General features: G+C 39.4%; 1 protein-coding gene across 1 annotated transcript in view; it reads left to right on the top strand.

Annotated features, from left to right (window-relative positions):
- Positions 1-20,743, top strand: part of LOC139130789 (interferon-induced protein 44-like) — a 164,618-nt gene that overhangs the window by 128,486 nt on the left and 15,389 nt on the right. The window contains exon 6 of the mRNA XM_070696580.1: positions 13,675-13,726. Coding sequence (XP_070552681.1) covers positions 13,675-13,726 — 52 coding nt within the window. The remainder of the gene's footprint in view (positions 1-13,674; positions 13,727-20,743) is intronic.

Here is a 20,743-nt window from a genome sequence, read left to right on the forward strand (position 1 = left end):
CTTCAAAGTGCTATTTCAAAAATATATAGCTCTGTTTTGAACATGAGACTTATTGTTTTTTTGGAGAGTAATAATATTTTGGCCGAGGAACAAAATGGTTTCAGAAAAGATAGGTCTTGCCAGGACCACATTTATGTTCTGACATCGATTGTGCGTAACCGTCTAAATGAGCATTTACCTACATTTGCCTCGTTTATTGATCTGCGCAAAGCATTTGACTTTGTTGATAGGGATTCTCTTTTATATAAATTACTCATAAATGGTGTAGATGGCAAGATGTATTGGTCAATTAAATCTCTGTACACAAATACTGATGCCAGACTTTGTCTTAACGGTAATTAATGGCTTCATTTGACACTACCAGTGGTGTAAGACAAGGAGATAACCTATCGCCAACTCTTTTTTCACTTTTTTATAAATGACTTAGTTACCGATTTGTGTGCTTTAAATTGTGGTATCACCATAGGAGGAACTAACTATTGTATGTTACTTTACGCAGATGATAGTGTACTCTTTTCTGATTCGGAAGCTAATCTTCAAAAAATGTTAGATAAATTTAGTTTTTTGTTTAAAAAATGGAGATTGTCTGTAAATGCTTTGAAATCAAACGTTGTTCATTTTCGAAAAAATAACGACGAACGCAGTCGTCACGGCTTTAAAGTAGGTGATTATATTCTAGATTATGCATCAAATTATAAATATTTAGGAATTGTTTTCGACGAACATCTTGATTTTTCAGTAACTGCCACAGCTCTGGCTGATGCAGCTAACGGGGCCCTAGGTGCTCTGATAGCAAAATTTAAATTTTTGAATAATATGGGTTTTAAGACATATACTAAAATATGTGAAACTTCGATTGTACCAATCTTAGACTATTGTTCAGGGGTCTGGGCTTGCGAGAAGTACAATGTCTGTGAATCTGTTCAGATAAGAGCATTAAGGTTTTTCCTACGTTGGCTATCAAAGTAGATACTAGATGGAAATCTTGTGTTTCAAGGCATTGGGCAAATAAAGCACGCCTGTGGAATCGGTTGTGTAATTTGAATGAAAATAGATTGACTAAGAAAATATTTTTATGGGATAATTCGTTAAATAGTAATAACTGGGCATCAGAAATGTATAACATTTTCGATAATTTAGAAATAGATGACATCTATCCTTGTAATGTAAAAGATATTCAAGAGATGAAACAAACAAATGTAACGAGCATTGGTACACTTATGTGTTAAATAAGCCAAAATTACGTACGTTTGCTAATTTCAAGACGGAGTTTTGCGAGGAAAAATATCTGTCACTTGACATGTCAAGGTGTGAAAGATCCTATTTTGTTCAGCTACGTTTTGGAATTCTTCCTTTACGAATTGAAACGGGGCGATATCGAAATGAGATTATAGAAAGACGTATTTGTAGATTGTGTGATTTAAATGCAATCGAGGATGAGCTGCATTTTATGTTTCACTGTCCTATGTATAATGATCATCGTCAACACTTGTATCACGAGGTTGAGTTAACAAATCAGGGTTTTTCCTCTTTTGATGATATGCAAAAATTATGTTATCTTATGTTGAATAATGCCAGATTAACGGCAAAATATATCAAGAAAGCGTTTCAGAAAAGACGCAACACTTTATTCAATTAGTTGACGCAGTGTATGCTGCAAATATTTCTTTCCTAAGTTTGTCACGAATGAGATGTTGATTTACATTATTTATTAGTTTTAACTCTAGTTCATTATTGTCTTCGTCCTGAGACCCTCTATAGTGCTTAATTTTGCTTTATAGTGACTTGTAAGCCTGTTGGGCTGGATGACCTCTCATAATGTATGACTTATAATCAGTTCTTTGTATCAGTGATGTCATAAGTCACTGTAATAAATATAACTACTACTATGCAAATTAAAATGCAAATTTAAAAAGTGAGTGTAATAACGTTTCTTTCAAAAATGGTTTCTTGTGTCAAAGAAATAATTTTAGACTTATAAATCACTATCATGAGTAGTTATGTGATATATGACCAAACATTTTATTAGTAAGATTACTAGCAGCCATTTCGTATTTATGCAAATTAGACATATTTCCGTGAGGTGAATTCAGCAACACTTTAATCTGATGTTCTCGATACATTGTAAATTATTTCTCCTTGCCCTAGAAATATTATTTGAATTAACAATAACTTTAAATGCATTTTAACACGTGATGAATACTGCCGAAAGCATTATTTTAGAGGAATAGTGGCAGCCATATTGGATTTATGCACCTTAGCAAAGTACCTACATAATATAAAAACATGGTAAACTGTTCCTGCATGCCCAAGAAATAGTTTAAAAATAAAAAATAATTGAAAAAGCTTGTTTAATATATGACATAAGGCCAAAAATGTTATTTTGTGGGAATGCTGGCAGCCATTTTGGATTTATGCAAATTAGACATATTTCCCCAAGGTGGATTCGAGTAAACTTTTGATATGTTGTTCTGGGTACCTCTTCAAAAAGCATTCTGATGAAAAAAATTCTGTTGCAATTTGTGGTGGGTTGGGTGCCAAAATGTCGTAGATTGACTGGACTAAGAAGCTGCTGCACCTCCTTCACCCTCTATTAACTTATAGAGGACACATGACAACTTTTCCCCACACAGACTTAGACGGGGTGGCTGAGACCAATCTCTATTGAAATTGGTCTCAGCCACCCCGTCTATTAAAATTCATGAGTTTACTTTTCTTGTTTACGTACATACCTATATCAGATGGAAATCTGAGGATTTGCGATTACATCAGGTTGACAACCCCCACACGAGAGCAATGAATGTAAAAAGTGTGAAAGACGCTCCCACCTAACTATCCAAAATTTTTTTGTGTCGAGTTTGTGTTTGATTCGTTTCAAAAATGTGTTCCTACATTCTTATCCGATTGTTTGTGTTAACAAAAATGTTTGTTTCGCCTCGGATATTTGTAGGGAAGTTTGGATCAGTGTGTACGGTAATGTTTTGTTTGTGTGGGGAAAGCTTATGGCGAGACGCAGCCGGACCTATTGTGTAACAGAGTTGATAGAGTGGCCCTTTGACGCTTGCGTTTCGAAACCCGAGTGTGGTTTCTCATCAGTCGCAGTGTAGATTCTTTCCTTATGTTGTGTTTGTGAAAATTATTTTAATGCATTTTAGTGGTCTTGCTCTTCGAGTAGCGAGGCAAGTATATTAATGTTTGGGTCTCGTTGTGAGTCCGTTTGGTGGTTCAGTTTGTTTGTTCTATGTTTCTTTACTAAAGTAAATTTTGTTTTGAATAGTGTGTCTTTTAGATTTTTGCCGAGGTTTGTGAATTTTTAGGCAATAATTACCACTGCGGGGTACGGATTTCATGTTTTCTTGATCAAGATACTTACAAGTATCATGATCGATGTGTTTGTTCTTGTACACGTTCGTGTACTTTGTTTACTATTTGTTCTGGCTAGTTGTGTATAATACTTAGTGTTGCGTAATTGCCTTTCGCATTCGTGTACGTAATCTTTTGTGTTGACAAAGACAAAACCCGACCCTTGTCAAAGGTTTTTTGCGGTAATTTGTCTACTGTTTGCAAGCTGGTTTATCGCGATTCTTTGGGCACGCGACATGTTTTGTTTCCTTGTTTGAAGGGTATCTCTAGAAGTGCGAGTTTAGCAGCTTCAGATAGCTTTCAGGTTTTTGTATTTTTTGCTGTTCGTGGAGTCGAATTTGACTTTTCTTTGAATTGGTGTTGTTGCGATTGTTCGTGTCTCATGATGTCTCCGGTGTTTGGCTGAATTGCTAATGAAACTTTTAATGTTAATTGTTTTCCAAGTCAACTATCCAAGCATTTTAAGAGGGGTGATCAAAAGGCCAGAACAGCCAATTTTGACCAACCGGGTTCAAGAACCCAGGAAAGGTGTTTAAAGTGTGCGATAGATTGGTTTACAACATAAACATTACGAACAGTAGGATTAAGATAGGTATGAATAATCAAAACTGCCCAGTTTCTGTGTGGGGAAAAGTTGGAATGATATATCGCACGGAGAAGCCTGCCATCCTTGTGAATACTGGCACTCATGAGGTCTTAATCCTCTGGGACAACATTTCAAGCAGTGTGGTGATCCTTCACACCTACCGTGTTGTTTGTGGCTGGATAGCCGAGTTGCACAAGCCTGCCCCTAGGAGGTGGCTAAAGCTCTACCTTTCCACTATTAGACTAAAAATATTTTTGGTTTGAAATTGTGACTCACCTCACTATACGAATTTTATTTATTTGTAGTAAATGAAATGAAAATTGACCCATGTTGGACTTGAACCAACATCCCCCGGATACATTTCAGATGCTCTACCAACTGAGCTAATGGATCAGTCGGATTGTGGTCGGTCCTGTCACTTAGATAGGGCTCTTTATTTCATGTGCGTGTATTGTGAGTTTTGGCTAAACTCATTACCTAATCTTTGAAGGATCCTATGGCTTCAACAGGGACTCGCACAGAAGTCACAAACTTAGGAATTGATTGTTTGTAATGATTTCAGGGCTCATTTTGGTAAAAAAATATAGTAGCTGTCATTGGTGCCGCACAGCCTCTAAGATGCACCCCTCATTTTAAGTTGTCTGATTTGCTCCAGCCGCCTTTTTGGGGGGGAGCTGCTTGGTCAGCTCTCACATTACTGTGGGCGAGGGTTTCAACCCCATATTACGTGATCCAGCACTTACTGTCAAAGGGGGACAGGGAAACCTTGTGTAAGGGCTGTGGAGAGAGATGGTACCCACAGATGCAGGACATTCATGCCATTGCGGAAGCTCCTCCTGCTGAAGAGGACCTCTTTGAACTGCTCGTGGTGGATGAGCCACATCAGCACACTTTTTCAAGCCCTTGGCCCTCTTGATGACTGCTCCCCTGGCCTCTTGGATTGAGTACATCTTGGGATGCAGGCCACATACTCAGCAATAGGGTACCCGGCACACTCGTCCTTCATCTTGCCAAGCACCTTCTGGTTCTCTTGGCTGAAGAGGAAGTGATCATGCAGGTAGTTGGACGTGTTGTAGAGGGGCCAGGGCCGGGCCATGTCCTGGTAGACATCCTCTGTCTGGACCTCGAGGAGGAGCGAGTCAGTATCCGTGTAGAGCAGCTGGCAGCCCTCTCCATACTGGTCTTTCATCTTATCATAGAAGAAGTACATGTGGAGCTTCGAGAGCACCAGCATGCTTATGCTCACATACACGGCACGTTGAGGACAAGCTGGTGCTTGTGGAGCTGTACTGCTGTGAGGTTCCGATGTTGGCCTGCATGTAGACAGGGTTAGCCAGCAGGTGCCGAATCTTGCCCAACTGCACGTCGACCTGATTATGGAGGTTCTCAATGGGTTTCCTGAAGGTGGAGCTGTTCATCAGCTTGTAGAGGTCTTTTTCAAAGGTGGTGGCCATCCACTTCAGGAGCTCTGTTTTAAGCCTATTCCAGGGCTCCTTCAAGGGGCTCTGTGCAAAATTAAAGGCATGGTAGATATTCTCCAGCCCCAGCCCCTTGGAGAGGTACAGCTGCAGGCTGCGGTCGTGGAGGATGTAAAGCTCCTTGCCACAGAGGTTGGGGACCAGCTTTTCAATCTCAGAGGGTGCTCGCTTTCCTCCCCTTAGTACACTGACAGCCACTCTTCCTGAACCACCATGTGCTCTGGGGCCAGAGGGTAATCATTGTGTCCTGGTGCAGCTCGACAGGGTACTCGAGGTCTACCTCGAGGATGTAGCCTTTAGGAGTGCCTTCTGGGTGGGTGGCGATTGTCGCCTAGAGCATTCCACAGTCATCAACTCATTGGAAGCCCATGTGGGGCAGCAACTAGCTCTTTGCCAAGCCATAGGTTGTTGGCGCACAGGTAGAGGATGTAACAGTTGAGCTTGGCCAGGTCGTATCTATTCACTGAGGGCTTGTTTGCCTTTGCGAATCTTTTTGTCATCATCGAGATCCCTATTCACAGCTTTTGCTTGACAAAGAGGTGCTAGTCCTTGTTGGTTAGCAGATGTATCACTTCCCCTGTCTTTTTCAGAAGCATGTCCCAGGAGAGATCAAGGCTGATGTAAAAGTTGGTTGGGTCTCGGCCATACTGGTGCAGGCTTTTGGAAGCTCTTGAACTCATCTTCCAGGAGTAGGATGTCTGTGCGTTGTAAAGGTAATAGTAGTCCCCCAGATTGTGGCAGCTGAAGGTCTCCTAGACTTCTATAGTGTTGGCGTAGTCTCTTTCTTTAATGTCTGAACCAGAAAGCTTGCTGTGGCGGGAGCTGGAGCTCTGTGGAGTGCTCCCAATCATCCATGTACTCGTAGGGTAGACGCCTTTGCGATGCAAGAAAGCGCGTTACTCTTTGCAGGGCTTGAACTTTGCTGTTATATAGAAGGCTTTGGGCAGGTTGGCCGCCACAAGCTTGTTTAAGGTCAACAGGAACTGGCCTCTGTTGATGAACCGTAGCTGCCTAAGTGAGAAGGAGATTGCGGATGTAGGTACGTGGTGATCCTGATGTACTTTTGAAATGGCCTGCAGCAGGAGATCAGATTCATTGCCCCAAAGGTTGTGGAAGATAACCAGTATGGCTGTGCTTTTGGGGCTGAGCCACAGCTTGAGGTTGCAAGTGTGTGGGCCTCCCCACGGTACTGGCCCGTAATACAGTGTTGTCCTTAGAAGCCAGGTACCGCGTAAATAACCCGCCTGTTTTGCATTTTACCCCGGCTACTTTTAATGTAATAAGATTATTCGTATAGACCTATTTATTTTGGGATCGCACTGCCAGATGTTAGACGGCACATGTACGATTAGCAGTTTCGCGACCCCTTTCCCCTCTTGGAACTGCAAAAACATAAAAAAGTTTCTAAATATCCCATTTGTGGCTTTTTTAGCCCGATCTTTAACTTGTTTAATAGTGTGATTGGCTGATAGATGCGCCTATGGTGTTGCCTTTGTTACGAGCAACATGATTGGTTTGATTAGTATGAGTCATCTTAGGTTATCTTTAACCTGTTAACGACGGATGGCATCAAAAAGAAACATAAGTTTTTTATCCGACATCCATCTTTTGATGAGGTCCCTAGGGTAAGTCCCTAATTGAATTGAATATGAGCCACATCTATGACTCACAACAAAATTACTATTTCAGTCTCAGCTACATGTTCAATGAATTAGTCAAATGTCACCTCAGATGCCACCGTTTCCACTCCAAAATTTCATTTTTTGCCTTGCCAGAGGGGGGGATACCCCCTCTTGCGCTCTCCCCCCTCATTCGCTACGTTCACTTGCCGCTTGGTCACTTCGCTCCGTTGCAGTCCACCTGTCTACTTTCTTAAATTACCTGGCTACTTTTAAATATATGGACAACACTGGTAATGTGGCAGTAGTCATGACATATGTGGCAGGTTGTGGCAGAGCGATGAGCCTTGCAGTTCTCTAGGGTCATCTGCAAGTCTTTGGGGTGGCCAGGATTTCCTTGATCCAGTGCTCCTCTTCTTGGACAGCTCTCAGGAAATGCTCTGCAAAGTTGGGCCCTCTTCACTTCATGGGGGAGGGTATTGTCACACTATCATAGTGCACGACCACATAGCAAAAGCTGCAGGACTGATGATCAATCAATCAATCAATTCAACTTTATTCATCCCTTAAGGGCAATTCAGATTGGCGGACAACACACAAAATATCACAATAAATAACAAAACAAGACTAAAACTAAAAAAGTGACAACACACATCGACTGTTAAGATACATCATTTAAAACCGCACAGCGGTAGGAATAAAGGAATTCTTGAGCTGGTTTGTCTTGCAAACTGGACACTTAAAACGTCTTCCCGAAGGAAGCAGTTGGAATTCTGAATTTAAAATATGCTCTGATGAATTTAAAATGGAACATGCTTTCCTCAGACACTGTTGCTTGTAAAATGACAAAATGCTCCTCTGTGGTGCGCCAACATTTTTTGAACTTAAGTGACAATATCTTCTATGGAATTCTTGTGTTTTAAACTTAAATTCTGGAACCAGCAGATAAATGAGAAAGTTATGATGCTTTCGATAAAAGACTTGTAAAAGAGAGATAAAATTGTCTTGTTCACTGAAAAGGATTCCAATTTCTGTAAAAAATACATTCGTTGTTTCCCTTCTTTAAAATCGCTTAAGAATTCGCATCCCACCTCAATTTATTGTCAAAAATCGAGCCAAGATATGTGTAAATATGAACAATTTCAACTTCCTGTTCATGAATAATGCTCTCCACAGGTTTGTGTTTTTGTCTCCTGAAGTCAAAATCAATTTCCTTGGTTTTGACTACGTTCAGATTAAGGTATGAATTGTCACACCAATTAACAAATTCGTCTAGGACGGGACCATGTTTTCATCAGGCCCTACAAGAAGCGAGAGGAGAGCCGAGTCATCTGCAAATTTTACAATGTGGCGACCTTCATAGTTACTTCTACAGTCATCTGTATAGAGGATATAGAGCAGAGGAGACAAAACACAACCCTGTGGAGAACCGGTAGATGTTTGTAAAGAATCAGACAGCCGGCCATTAACAAGCACACGCTGAGATCTGTTAGTTAGAAATTCAATAACCCATAATATCAACTGACTGTCGAGTCTAAACTTCGTGATAAGTTTGTTGGCAAGAATATGGGGCTGTATCGTGTTAAAGGCAGATGAAAAATCTGCAAAAAGAATTCTAGCATGGGCACCAGGTTTCTCAAGATGTTTATACAACTCATTCAAAATAAAAAGTTTGGCATCTTCAACACCCTTTCCAGTTCTATATGCAAATTGAAGAGGATCAAGCATATTTTCAGTCTTGGATAGGATGAAATGTTTGATTATTTTCTCGAATGTTTTCATCACAAGAGAAGTGAGGGCAACAGGACGAAAATCGTTTTGCTGCTTTGGATTGTTGCGTTTGGGAATTGGAATAACTGTTGAGGTTTTCCATAAGGCCGGAATAGAAACATTATTTAATGAAAGTTGAAAAAGGTGTTGAAGTACGCTGCTCAGTTGATCGGCACACAATTTAAGCGTTCTGCTGCATATACCATCAGGACCTGGACATTTCCTCACATTGATCGTTCTCAACGACTTAGCCACTCGATCCTTACTGATAATTATGGTGTTTTCCAACTGCAAAGAAGCTTTTATACTATTTACCTCAGCTGAGAAATCATGTGACTCAAAACGAGTAAAGAAGTCGTTGAAAACGTTCGGTAAGGTTAGTTCCGTTTCACCAACAAGACTAACAATTGAGTGATTACGTTCTGTGGCAGTATTGACCGCTGCCATCTTCTTGATACCCTGCCAGGCTTTGCGAAAATTACACTGTTCAAATGTGGATTCAATTTTACTCTTAAATGTCAATTTTGCTTGCCTAATGGCTGCCCTAACCTCCTTGTTTACTTGTTTATTTTCTATCTGACTACCCTGGAAAAACACCCTTTTTTCTTATTAAGGACCGACTTAAGGTCTTTAGTAACCCATGGCTTGTTATTGGGGAAAATTTTGAACTGTTTACTAGGTATGATAGAGTCAACACAGAAGGAAATATACGAAGATATAACATCTACAAGTTCGTTCAAGTCCTTGCTAGATTCATAAAATATCTGCCAGTCTGTACATTCAAAGCATCCCTGTAAGCTCATTGTACTATCTGCAGTCCAGTTCTTGACACGTTTCACTATGCTTTCAACACGCTGTACGACTGGTTTGTAGATTGGTGCAAGAAGAATTGCATTGTGATCTGACGAACCAATAGGAGGAAGCGGTATTGATTTGTACGCACCTGGAACTGTGCCAAAACACAAATCAATTGTTCTATTCAGGCGTGTCGGGCAGGTGATGTACTGATGGTATGATTTCAGAATTCTGTCATGTGCACAATGTTGAAATTACCGAGAATGAGTTTTGGAGCGTCTGGGGAAATTGATTCCAATTTCTGAATATTATTTTCGATATGTTCAATGGCTCTTGACGTATTAGCGCGGGGGTGGATGTACACCACAGTGAAAAAGAGCTGAGGAAATTCCCTCGGCATGTAAAATGGACGCAAGGAAATCGACAGAAGTTCAATGTCAGCTGTACAAAATGCTTCACGGACAATCACTGTTACAAAATTGCTTATTCACATAAAAACATACACCGCCACCATGTAGTTTTCCTGTAGTTTCTTCATCTCTGTCCAGACGAAAAGGAGTCCCGAACCCTTCAATAAAAAGATCTTGATCACAACTCTCTGAATTTAACCAAGTCTCAGTGAACACAAGAAGAGAAGCTTTTCTGTATTCATGCATACATTTTACATTAGCTTGAAGCTCGTCAGTTTTTGAGCGAAGAGACCGAACGTTTGCTAACACAACAGTTGGAAGTGGTGTTCGGCAACTTTTTCTCCTTTTCAACCTCTGTCTAACACCACCTTTCTTACCCCTCTTCCTTTTCCGAATCCCGTTCTTCTTCCCCACAAAATTCGCATTATGTACATTTTGAGACGCTGGTATAAGAGAAGCTTTTCTGATGCTTGGTCACCTGGGTGTTACTGGCCCTCCACCTTAGTGATCAGAGCCTCAAAGTCAGCGCAGATCACAAAGGAGCAGGCAGCTGCTTGTGATGGTTCTGGAAGGCGAGCTTGTTTTTGCCTACTTTTGGCATCTTGACCATAACGGCTTTCTTCCCGATCCCCTAGCACTCAGGCTCGTTGGCCTCCAGCAGGTCCTCCTTGGTGTATCCATGAAGGCTTGGTACATAGTGTCTGCAATATGCGACTGGTCATTCAAGATCCAGTTGAGGTCCTTATCTTGGGTGTAGTTGGATTTCCCAGCCTCCTCAATCAACATAATATTTCTTCTGGTCATTCCCATGATCTGCTTGCTGTTGTGGAAGACAATGACACCGCCTTTGTCCAAGCCAAAGACATTTATGGCTAGATGTCTCCCTGTCTCTCAACTTTACCAATCTTGGACAGGGTGTGGGGGGTATTGACGCCATTGAAGGCCTCATTCAGCCTGTTCTTGATGGGGGACATAGATGGCCTGTCCATATGATGCTTTGTGGGAAACAAAGCTGAGGCGGGCACCCAACAGAAGCAGTTATCACATTTTTCTTTTAACCTTAATGATTCCTTCTTCTTTCTGAGAGCTTCTGGTAGTGGGATGTAAGAGCTGCCTTCAAGAAGGTGGTAACTCTATCAACCACCCAGCCTGGGCCCTTTCGTGTTCATCTTTCCAACATCTCCAGGAGAGTGCGACAGATGAAGTCCAGCACCTGATCAATCTCTCTAGTCCATAGGAGTACCCCTTGCCCATTGCGGGACATGGGCTCTGGGTAATCTGGGTTACCATCTTGTTCATTTAGCCTAAGGTTGACCTTCTGTGCCAAATGGAACTTCAGGCCTCCCTACGGTCTGAAACCTCTTTGGCGAGTCTCTGGCTGATTGTTGGTCGTACACCATCCAAAAGGCTCAGGAATCAGCTCTGAGTCGATGCCTTTAGGCAACATCCATCTCCCAGCTCTGCAGGTAGTACTTAACTGCATGATATATGCGATGGAATGTAAGGTCATCCCCCAGACCAGGTCCTATGTTATCAGCCATAGTTGATGTGTATACTTATTAGTAATATATAATTTTGTAGGAATTTATTTCTCTAATATAAAATTCAAATGTAGTCGAAGGCTAGGAGGCACCATAATTCTGCCAAAATGGTAACTCGTTCTTCCAAACTAGTATATCCTGTTTCCTTTGCCTCATCATCTTGCTTTGTTTCCTCTGCCAAGCTTTCACTTTTTCACTGTCATACCCGCACCCCTACACAGAGAAAGCTTGTTCTGAACGCCCATCCCACACTTCAGGCAGGCTTTTGAGCCACCCCCTCTCCAGAGCCTAGCACGGTGGATTCTACAAAACTCGTTCATGCAGCTTCGGCCGCACAGCTGCCAAGAGCCCATCAGCAGCCACTTGCACACGTCTTTGCCCTTCATCACGTAAGGTATACACTTTATTGTATATCTAACACCAAAACATTTTATGCAAATTAAAAAAAAGTCTACAGCTCCACAAGGGCTTGGAAAGTAAAAGAACAGTATTCTCACTAGAGCCCTAGAACCTCCTTCTTTGGCGAGTGCTGTGTAGTTTTGGTGAGTTGCGTTGTTGCCTGTTGTGAGCCTTCTGAGTGAATAGAGGCTTACATAGGGGTGTGTGGTCCAGAACAGGTAATTTGCATACTACTATACTGTAATGGTTGGAATAGCTTCTGATTTCGATTGTTGTACTAATAATAGGTAGCTTCTGTAACGTTCATGAGAAAGTCATAACCGGTCTCATTAAAACTGGGTTGAGAAGAAATTACTGTCAATCACTACATTTTGCAGTCTAAGAGCCATTATAGGTTCCTACAAAACCTCGAGAAGAATTAAATGCCAGAATAATAATTTGTACGTTTTCTGTTTTGATTAGTTGACATCGCTTCAACGTTTACAAGGACATTTTAACACTTTCGAAAGACATGTAGTATTTTTCACTACTTTTACTGTACTACACATGCACATTGTATATGTGATATTGTAAATAATTTAGAACGAATGGGTGGTTAGGTTGGTTGGTGGGTTAGGTATAATCTAAAGTTGCTATGAACATATTGCAAAGGATGCACTAAGACATTTGCCCAGTATATTACATGATGCTTGTGGAAGATGAGGCCCAGAGCTAAATGTGTAAACTACACACACAGAACGCATGCTGCTTCCTTGCAAAGATTAAATGCTCTCCTTGACACCAACGACCAAAAAAATCTATTGCACAAAGGAAATCGAAGCAACATTTAAGGACAAACTGTAAACGGAAATTTTGAACCATTACATGTCACGTAGAAGTGGAAATGAATTGTGTGTTTTCAGAAAATTATATCCCTATTGTGAAATACTAGAAGCGATCCGTGGTAATTTTAAGAAAACTTTGGAAAATGTTACATTTCAAACCCTATTATTGTTGCCTGTGAATCATTTTATGAAAAATAGTACATAAAAATGTTCTGTCAATGAAAGATGATCCTTTTGTGAAATGACGTTGATTTGAAAAACCATACATTAAACCTCCCTCTTGCCATTGAAAAATATTGCATGAAAAGTGTATTAATTTGGTCATTGCAACCCCAAAAAGACCATTTTGATGAATTGATCCAACAATACCACCTTTTTGTATTGATTTGGGATAAATAAATGTGTAAATCCGAAATAGTTGTAAGGGAGATACTGAGCATCAATACGGCTGTAACAGTGTTTGATTTTACCCAAACTACCCAAACCCAAACTATTGATATAGTTGAAACTGGTATTATCCGGATTTGATTATCACATCATTCTTTTTAAGTGTTTTATTGTCAGTGTAGTTTATATCTGTGATATTGTAAGTAATATGTATTACATCTAAAAGAATCTGATATATCCTTGAAACACATTATAAAAAGTTTCATCGCAACAAGGTTACTTATTTTTATGAAAAAAATCATCATAATGGAAAATATTTTTCAATGGTCAGTTTGTAGTGGAATATAACCTGCTTTTACTGATATAGTAAGTGGATATAGTTTCATGTAACTCGAATACTTGGAATAAATCTAGATACTTGATATATAGTGTTTTTGTGCAGTTGATAATTCATATAGGTCAGTCGTTGTTAAAGAAAAATAATACTTTTCTTCATCAACAGGCGAAACTTTAGAGGCTATGTTTCAAAATTACAGTCAACACTGTCCTTGCCGGTAAGTCATGTTACCTTCATACTCATTTTATGTGACGTTTATCGGAAAATTTTATAGTGGTTGAATGCGTATATGCTTATTGCTGTACGCATTTAGCTCTAAATCTCTGTAAAATACACACTGTCTTCTATATATATGTATATAAAACTGTCTTGTATATATATAAAAAACACAGATTACTTCAAGTACAAATTAATAATATCTGTTACCTGAGTTGGTTTCAAAATGTCACCACCAAAACAAATATTTTTTATCAAATTTTAACACCATCTGCGAAGAAAATGGTACGTCCCGAAGATATATATGATAATGTTGAGCTAAGAACCCTATCACTTTTTCTGTCTGAAGATTGTAAGATGCATAAAACTTAAGTACCAGATGTTATTACTTGTACTCGAAGTAATTTGAGTTATAATTTTTAATGCATCTACCACAAGCTTTCCCAGCTGTTTAACAATGGAGAGGAGTAATACTTCTGACTATATTCCTATACCCGTATATTCCTGAAGCTTGTTGTAGATTCGGTGGTTAGTAGTAAACAACAACAAAAATCTGATAGGGGACAGTTTATTATAAGTGATTCATCGTTTATACAGGGATAATCAGTATAAACAATAGTTGTTTAAAGGGGAACCTAAGTCCAGCGACATTGACCGTCTATCCCTTCCAAAATCACCCTTGAGTAAAATGCAGCTCAAATTTGCAACATAATTGCACGCGCTGACGACTACGGCGCGACGAAAAGAGAAGTCGAAGTAGACGACATTTATTAAAATGAGCTCGGAATCCCATGGGCGCGAAAGGGCTCATGGGAGGAGCGTACGTGACGTCATCGGTGATACAGACGATTGTAGCTTGCAGCTGGAGGAGTACCGTGAACAGTTCAGCGCGTTCGTAAGACGACTCTGGAGAGTTCGGACAGAGATATTTCTGACATCGAGTATTACTTTCCCCGACTGATATCAAACCATACTAATTTGAACCAAGATATGTAATAATGGGAAAGCATTTCCACACATCGTTCATAATTCCGCGGAGGGAGTCACTGTGCTTGTACAGACCCCGAACTGGATTGGAGACACTGAGTGACTCTGCGATCCTTCAGCGCTACTTTTCTAAAACAGAGTTTTCTTTATCAGTCGCTTAAAATTATATTTTGGTTCGTGAATGATACGTAAGTCGAGCTTGGCCAGATCTTTAAGGTTGCGAAATCTTCGATATATATCGGAAAATATTTATTCGCAATTTGACAAATGTATAGTATCATCTATTTTTCGAAGTTGGTGTCGAACTTAAGAAGTCGGGCTAACTCAGATCTTCAAAGTGATGAAATCTCCGATATAATGGATATTTGCCCGCTATTTAAAAAAATAGTATTGTCTATATTGTTGTAAAGAATGTATTTCATACAAGACCAGCCAAAACTCTCGATGATGTCCGATATGTCCTCTGTTCAAGTCTCGATCGCCAAGTAAAAATGTATTAAATGTAAAGAATATGAAAAAAATTCGTGCAAGGCGCTCCCCAACTCACGGTGATATCCGATCGGCCCTCTCGACGAAGTTCAATCTGATTGTAGTGTATAAAAGTTCGTGTGGAAATTTAATGAAAAAATGCTTTGCATGTAAAAAATGCATTTCGTGCATGAATAAATATAATAATGTAAAACATACAGTATAGTATTCTTGACTACCGGCCACGGATGCTATGAACTAAGAGTCGGACAGAGGTGGTCGGGTGGTCAGATCTGTTAGGCACGTGGTGAAATCTCCGATATACATCGGATATTTACCCACAATCGTCTAGTATATCAGAGTTAATGTCCTAAGTCGCCGATATTTATCGGATAAATATCCGTGATTTCGCAGACCCGGCGTGCCGACACAGTGCACGTAAATCTAGTATCGTCTGGTATCGATATTAGCCTAGGAGTCTCGGCACAATTGATATTCATTGGGTAAATATAATATCGGCGATTTCTCAGACCGGCGTGCCGATCGAGACACATCATTCTCGACCGCGGGCCATCCGGGTACTTGCGGATTCTTACGTCATTTTTGCGTCACAGCGCCGTTGGAAGTTCGAATTTTTCAACCACCAAAGAAATATTCAAATTTCAATATACATAAATGACATAACTTTAATTCTGCTTTTTTCCACACAATTTCTGTATCATTCGCTCTTCTGTATCGTCTGATCTCTCATTCACCTCGCTCGTATGCGTTTCACCTACTGACGTCTCTCCGCGGTCGAGAATAGTCATTCCAGTATCTTGTAATATCAATATTACCAGGTGTAGTCACGAAATTGCCTATATTTATCGGGTATATAAGGGCGATTTCGCAGATCCGGGCTGTCGAGACGAGAGACGCTTTGTGTAGTTTCGTCTTCGGATTTTAGAGTCCCGAAATCGCCAATATTAACATTTATCTGGTTAAAACCGGCGATAGTAGGCTGACTCAGCATGTCAAGATACGAACCGCATTGTGTAGTATAGTCTTGTATCGGTATCAGAATCCCGAAATCCCTTATAAAACAATCATCATGAAAGAAGTAGAACACAACTTTGTATCTTTTAGATTTTAAAACTCGCCCAACTTTCTGTTTTCGAAAAAGCTGTTCCGTGGGACGACGATAAAAGCTGACTCCGTTTGTTCTTCCTTGAGTGATTTTTGCACTCAACTGAACAACAGTTAATCATTTTTTATGCTACTGAGCATTAAAGAGTCGTAACGTGCAGAACTGCACTGCTGCAGTCATAGACTCCAATGCTTTGGTAAAGCGGTCACACATGTTCGTGTATCACCGATGACGTCACGTACGCTCCTCCCATGAGCCCTTTCGCGCCCATGGGATTCCGAGCTCATTTTCATAAATGTCGTCTACTTCGACTTCTCTTTTCGTCGCGCCGTAGTCGTCAGCGCGTGCAATTATGTTGCAAATTTGAGCTGCATTTTACTCAAGGGTGATTTTGGAAGGGATAAACGGTCAATGTCGCTGGACTTAGGTTTCCCTTTAAACACGCACAGCCTTGGTTTGAGCGCGGGAGAGTGGGCAATCTCATACCCATCGGAGGATGGTCTCTTGCATATTACGTGATGCTAACTCAAGCCGGAAGCTTTTTCCCTATGATTCAAACTACACAGAGTTGATGAAGCCCCAAAATGCAACTTCCTGTTCTATTTTTTTTGTAAAAATCGCGTGAGTTATAAATGGTGAAAAAAGCTGTTTCGGGGTAAGTGACTACAAAGCTTGCACACATGTAAAAATCATCCGTGGTAAACTTCCATTTAATTGACTTGATCAAGATTTAGGAAACTTGTTATGTACATTGAAAATACTATGGTATTACATTATTAAATGTCATTTGGCATATTGAGACACCTAATTAGTAATTTTCATATTTAATGCGTTTCGTATGTAGGGATGTATATCTGAATTGGCTTGATACTAAGATATAACATTTTTGAATGTCACTTAGCATTTTCATCCATGGCCAGTAGTCAAGAATACTGCACGTTTAACATTTTTTACATGTATTCATGCACGAATACATTCTTTACATTTTATACAATTTTGATATTAATTGCACGAAAGGTCTGCACAAAATACATTCTTTACATCTTATACATTTTTCAATGAATGTCCGTACAAAATACACCGAACTATCGAGCCTTCGTCGGGAGGGCCGATCTGTATGTTTTATATATTTTACATTTATTCATGCACGAAATATATTCTTTACATTAAATACATGTTTTCAATGAATGTCTGTACGAAATACACCGAACCATCGGGCCTTCGTCGGGAGAGTGGATCTGCACGTTTTACATTTTTTAGATTTATTTATGCACGAAATCTATTCATTTGGCCCTTCGTCAGGAGAGCCGATCGGACATCATCTGGAGTTCGGGCTGGTCTTGAACGAAATACATTCTTTACATGTAACACATTCTTTACATTTTTAGCTCACGTGTGTGAACACGTGGGCCAGTGTCATAGCGATTTCTGTCTGTCTGTCCGTGTGTGAGTGTGTGTGTGAGTGTGTCTGTCTGTTACACGACAACTCAAAAACGCCCGAACAGATTCAAGTCAGATTTGGTACACAGGTACCATATGCTACTTGCAAGAACTGATTAGATTTTGGTTAGTGTGGCTTGCATATTAATGAAGTTATGCAATATCGTTTTTTTTTCGGTACAATGGTTTCCCTATATCAAGAAATACTGCACACAATTTCATGTAACTTTTCACAGATAACAATCTCAGAACATTATCATGATACACTGTGAGTGTCATGTCAGTTATCTGCTCATTTGCATATTTAATGAACTTTTGTTATTAGTGACATAACTCTGAAATTCCTGCACCAAACTTGATGATACCTGCAACAAATATTGATCTGATATATAGAAGCATTGGGCAGTGTCAAGTTAATAAATAGCTCATTTGCAAATTTTATGAAGTTTTCTAATTAAGGTAATATGCACCTCGAAAGTGAAAGACTTAAACTTTTGCTCATATTTTCCTCAGTGAAACTTTGAACCATTCTCTTACCAAAGCAAGAATAAAAATCAGGGGTCACCGTGCAAACTTTGGTACTAGAGAGACAAATATCTTGCGATTTCTCGATATTTGAAATTCAAATGGCCGCCATCCCTGTGTAAACTCTATGGGAAAAAATAAAATTTTCGATTTTCAAAAACTAAGACGGTGAAAACTTTTCTTTCGCCAAGAGCTTCAAAATGAGCCCCCACAAGTGGTAGGTCAAAGAAAATTGAAAAAATTTGAAGGCCCGAATTTCTGTCCCCGAGGTGCGTTCTACCTTAATCATATAACTCCGATGTAAGTGCAGCAAATGTGATGAAATCTGCTGCAGATACTGATTCGACTGATATCTAACTGTGGTGAAAAGCATTTAGTAGTGTGACGTTAAGTGAGAGTTCATTTGCATATTTAAAGAACTTTGTAATTAAGTATATAACTCTGAAATTACGGCACCGAAGTCAGTGAAATCGGGTACAGATATTGTTCTGATAAATATCTGATTGTACTGTCAAGCATTTGGCAGTGTCAAGTTAAGAAATAGCTCATTTGCATATTTTATAAAGTTTTGTAATTAGCCATATAACTCGAAAATAACTGCAATAAATGTGATGAAAACTGCAGCAGATACTGATCCGACAAATATCTAATTGTGTTGTGAAGGATTAAGTTGTGTGGAGTTAATTAAGGGTTCATTTGCATATTTAATGAACTTTGTAATTAGTGATATTACTCAAAAATTACAGCATTAAATTTGATGAATCTTGCTGTAGATGTTGATCTGATAAATTTTACTGAGAAGCATTGAGCAGTGTCAAGTTAATAAATAGCTCATTTGCATATTTCATGAAGTTTTATAATTAGTCATATTGCTCCCAAATAACTGCATCAAATGTGATGAAAACTGCTGCATACACTGATCCGACAGATATCTAAGTGTGTTGGAAAGCATTTAGTAGTGTGAAGTTAATTAAGGGTTCATTTGCATATTTAATAAACTTTGTAATTAGGTATATAACTCTAAAATCATGGCACTAAATTTATTGAAACGTGCTACAAATGTTGATCTGATGGATATCTAATTGTCCCATGAAGCATTGAGCAATGTCAAGTTAATCAACAGCTCATTTGCACATAAAATGAAGTTTTGTAATTAGTGATTACACTCTGAGAGTACTGTGCGAAGTTGAAAAATCCTCCTACATATAGTGATATAACAGATATTAGATTGTTCTGTGAAGCCTACTACTATTAATGAACCGGTTGTAAAATACGTGAGCATATTCAGTTAACATCTGGTTTACAATTATTACATGGAAGGTCTTCACGAAATACATTCTTGACATTTAATTCATTTTTTCAATGAATGTCCATACGATATACACCGAACTATCGGCCCTTCGTCGGGAGGGCAGATCGAACTTCATCGCGAGTTCGGGCTGGTCTTGCACGAAATACATTTTCTCATTTAATACATTCTGTACGTTTTTTACATTTTTACATGATAGGTCTGCACAAAATACATTCTTTGCATTTAATAAATTTCTTACATTTACACTTGACAAAATGCGCTTGGCATATTTACGTATATTGACGTATATGGAACACAATATTAATTGCATACGCAACGTATATCTTTGTATATGGAACATTCCAATATGTTGATATGCGTAGCGTATTTCTATGCAGATCATGAGTATACGTAATGCAGATCTTTGCACACTAAGTGTACACTGTGGTTTTGCATTTTATTAGTATACGTACGTGTATACTTAACGTATTTGACACATGTACAGAATCAGTATATGTGTAAATATTGTTGTATATCAAGCATTTTGCCCAGTGTTATTACACGAACGGTCTGCACTAAATACATTCTAAGATCGGGTTGGGTCTAGCTGGGCTTGAACGCAATACATTCTTTATATTTCTTACATTTTATACACTTTTTACATGTTTTACATGGAAGGACTGCACGAAATTCATTCTATACATTTAATACATTTTTTACACGAAAGATCTGCACAAAATACATTTTATTATCGGGGCCGGATCTAGATGGGCTTGCACTAAATACAATTTTTACATTCTACATTCTATACATTGTCAATTAATACATCACATGTTTTACATTGATGATATGAAAGGTCTGCACGAATTACTTATAAACTCGGGGCAGGTTGTATATGGGCTTACAAAAGTTCTAAATGGGCGAAAATTGTCCTAGCACAACGTACATTACCGCTGAGCGACACTTAAAACAAGTTTGGCACGACAAAGTGTTACATAACCAATTGTTATTCAGCACCCATTCACACCTATGGCCATGTCGAAGTCCAGATAGCCAAAACACAGCCCCTGTGATGTGTATTGCGTGCGGACATTTTTATGAAAAAATGTATTAATTGTACAGAATGTATTTCAGGCAAGGCCTGCCTAAACTCACGATGAGGGCCGGCCGGTCGTCCCTCC

The sequence above is a fragment of the Ptychodera flava genome, chromosome 4 (genome assembly GCF_041260155.1).
Source record: "Ptychodera flava strain L36383 chromosome 4, AS_Pfla_20210202, whole genome shotgun sequence".
Lineage (NCBI taxonomy): Eukaryota > Metazoa > Hemichordata > Enteropneusta > Ptychoderidae > Ptychodera > Ptychodera flava.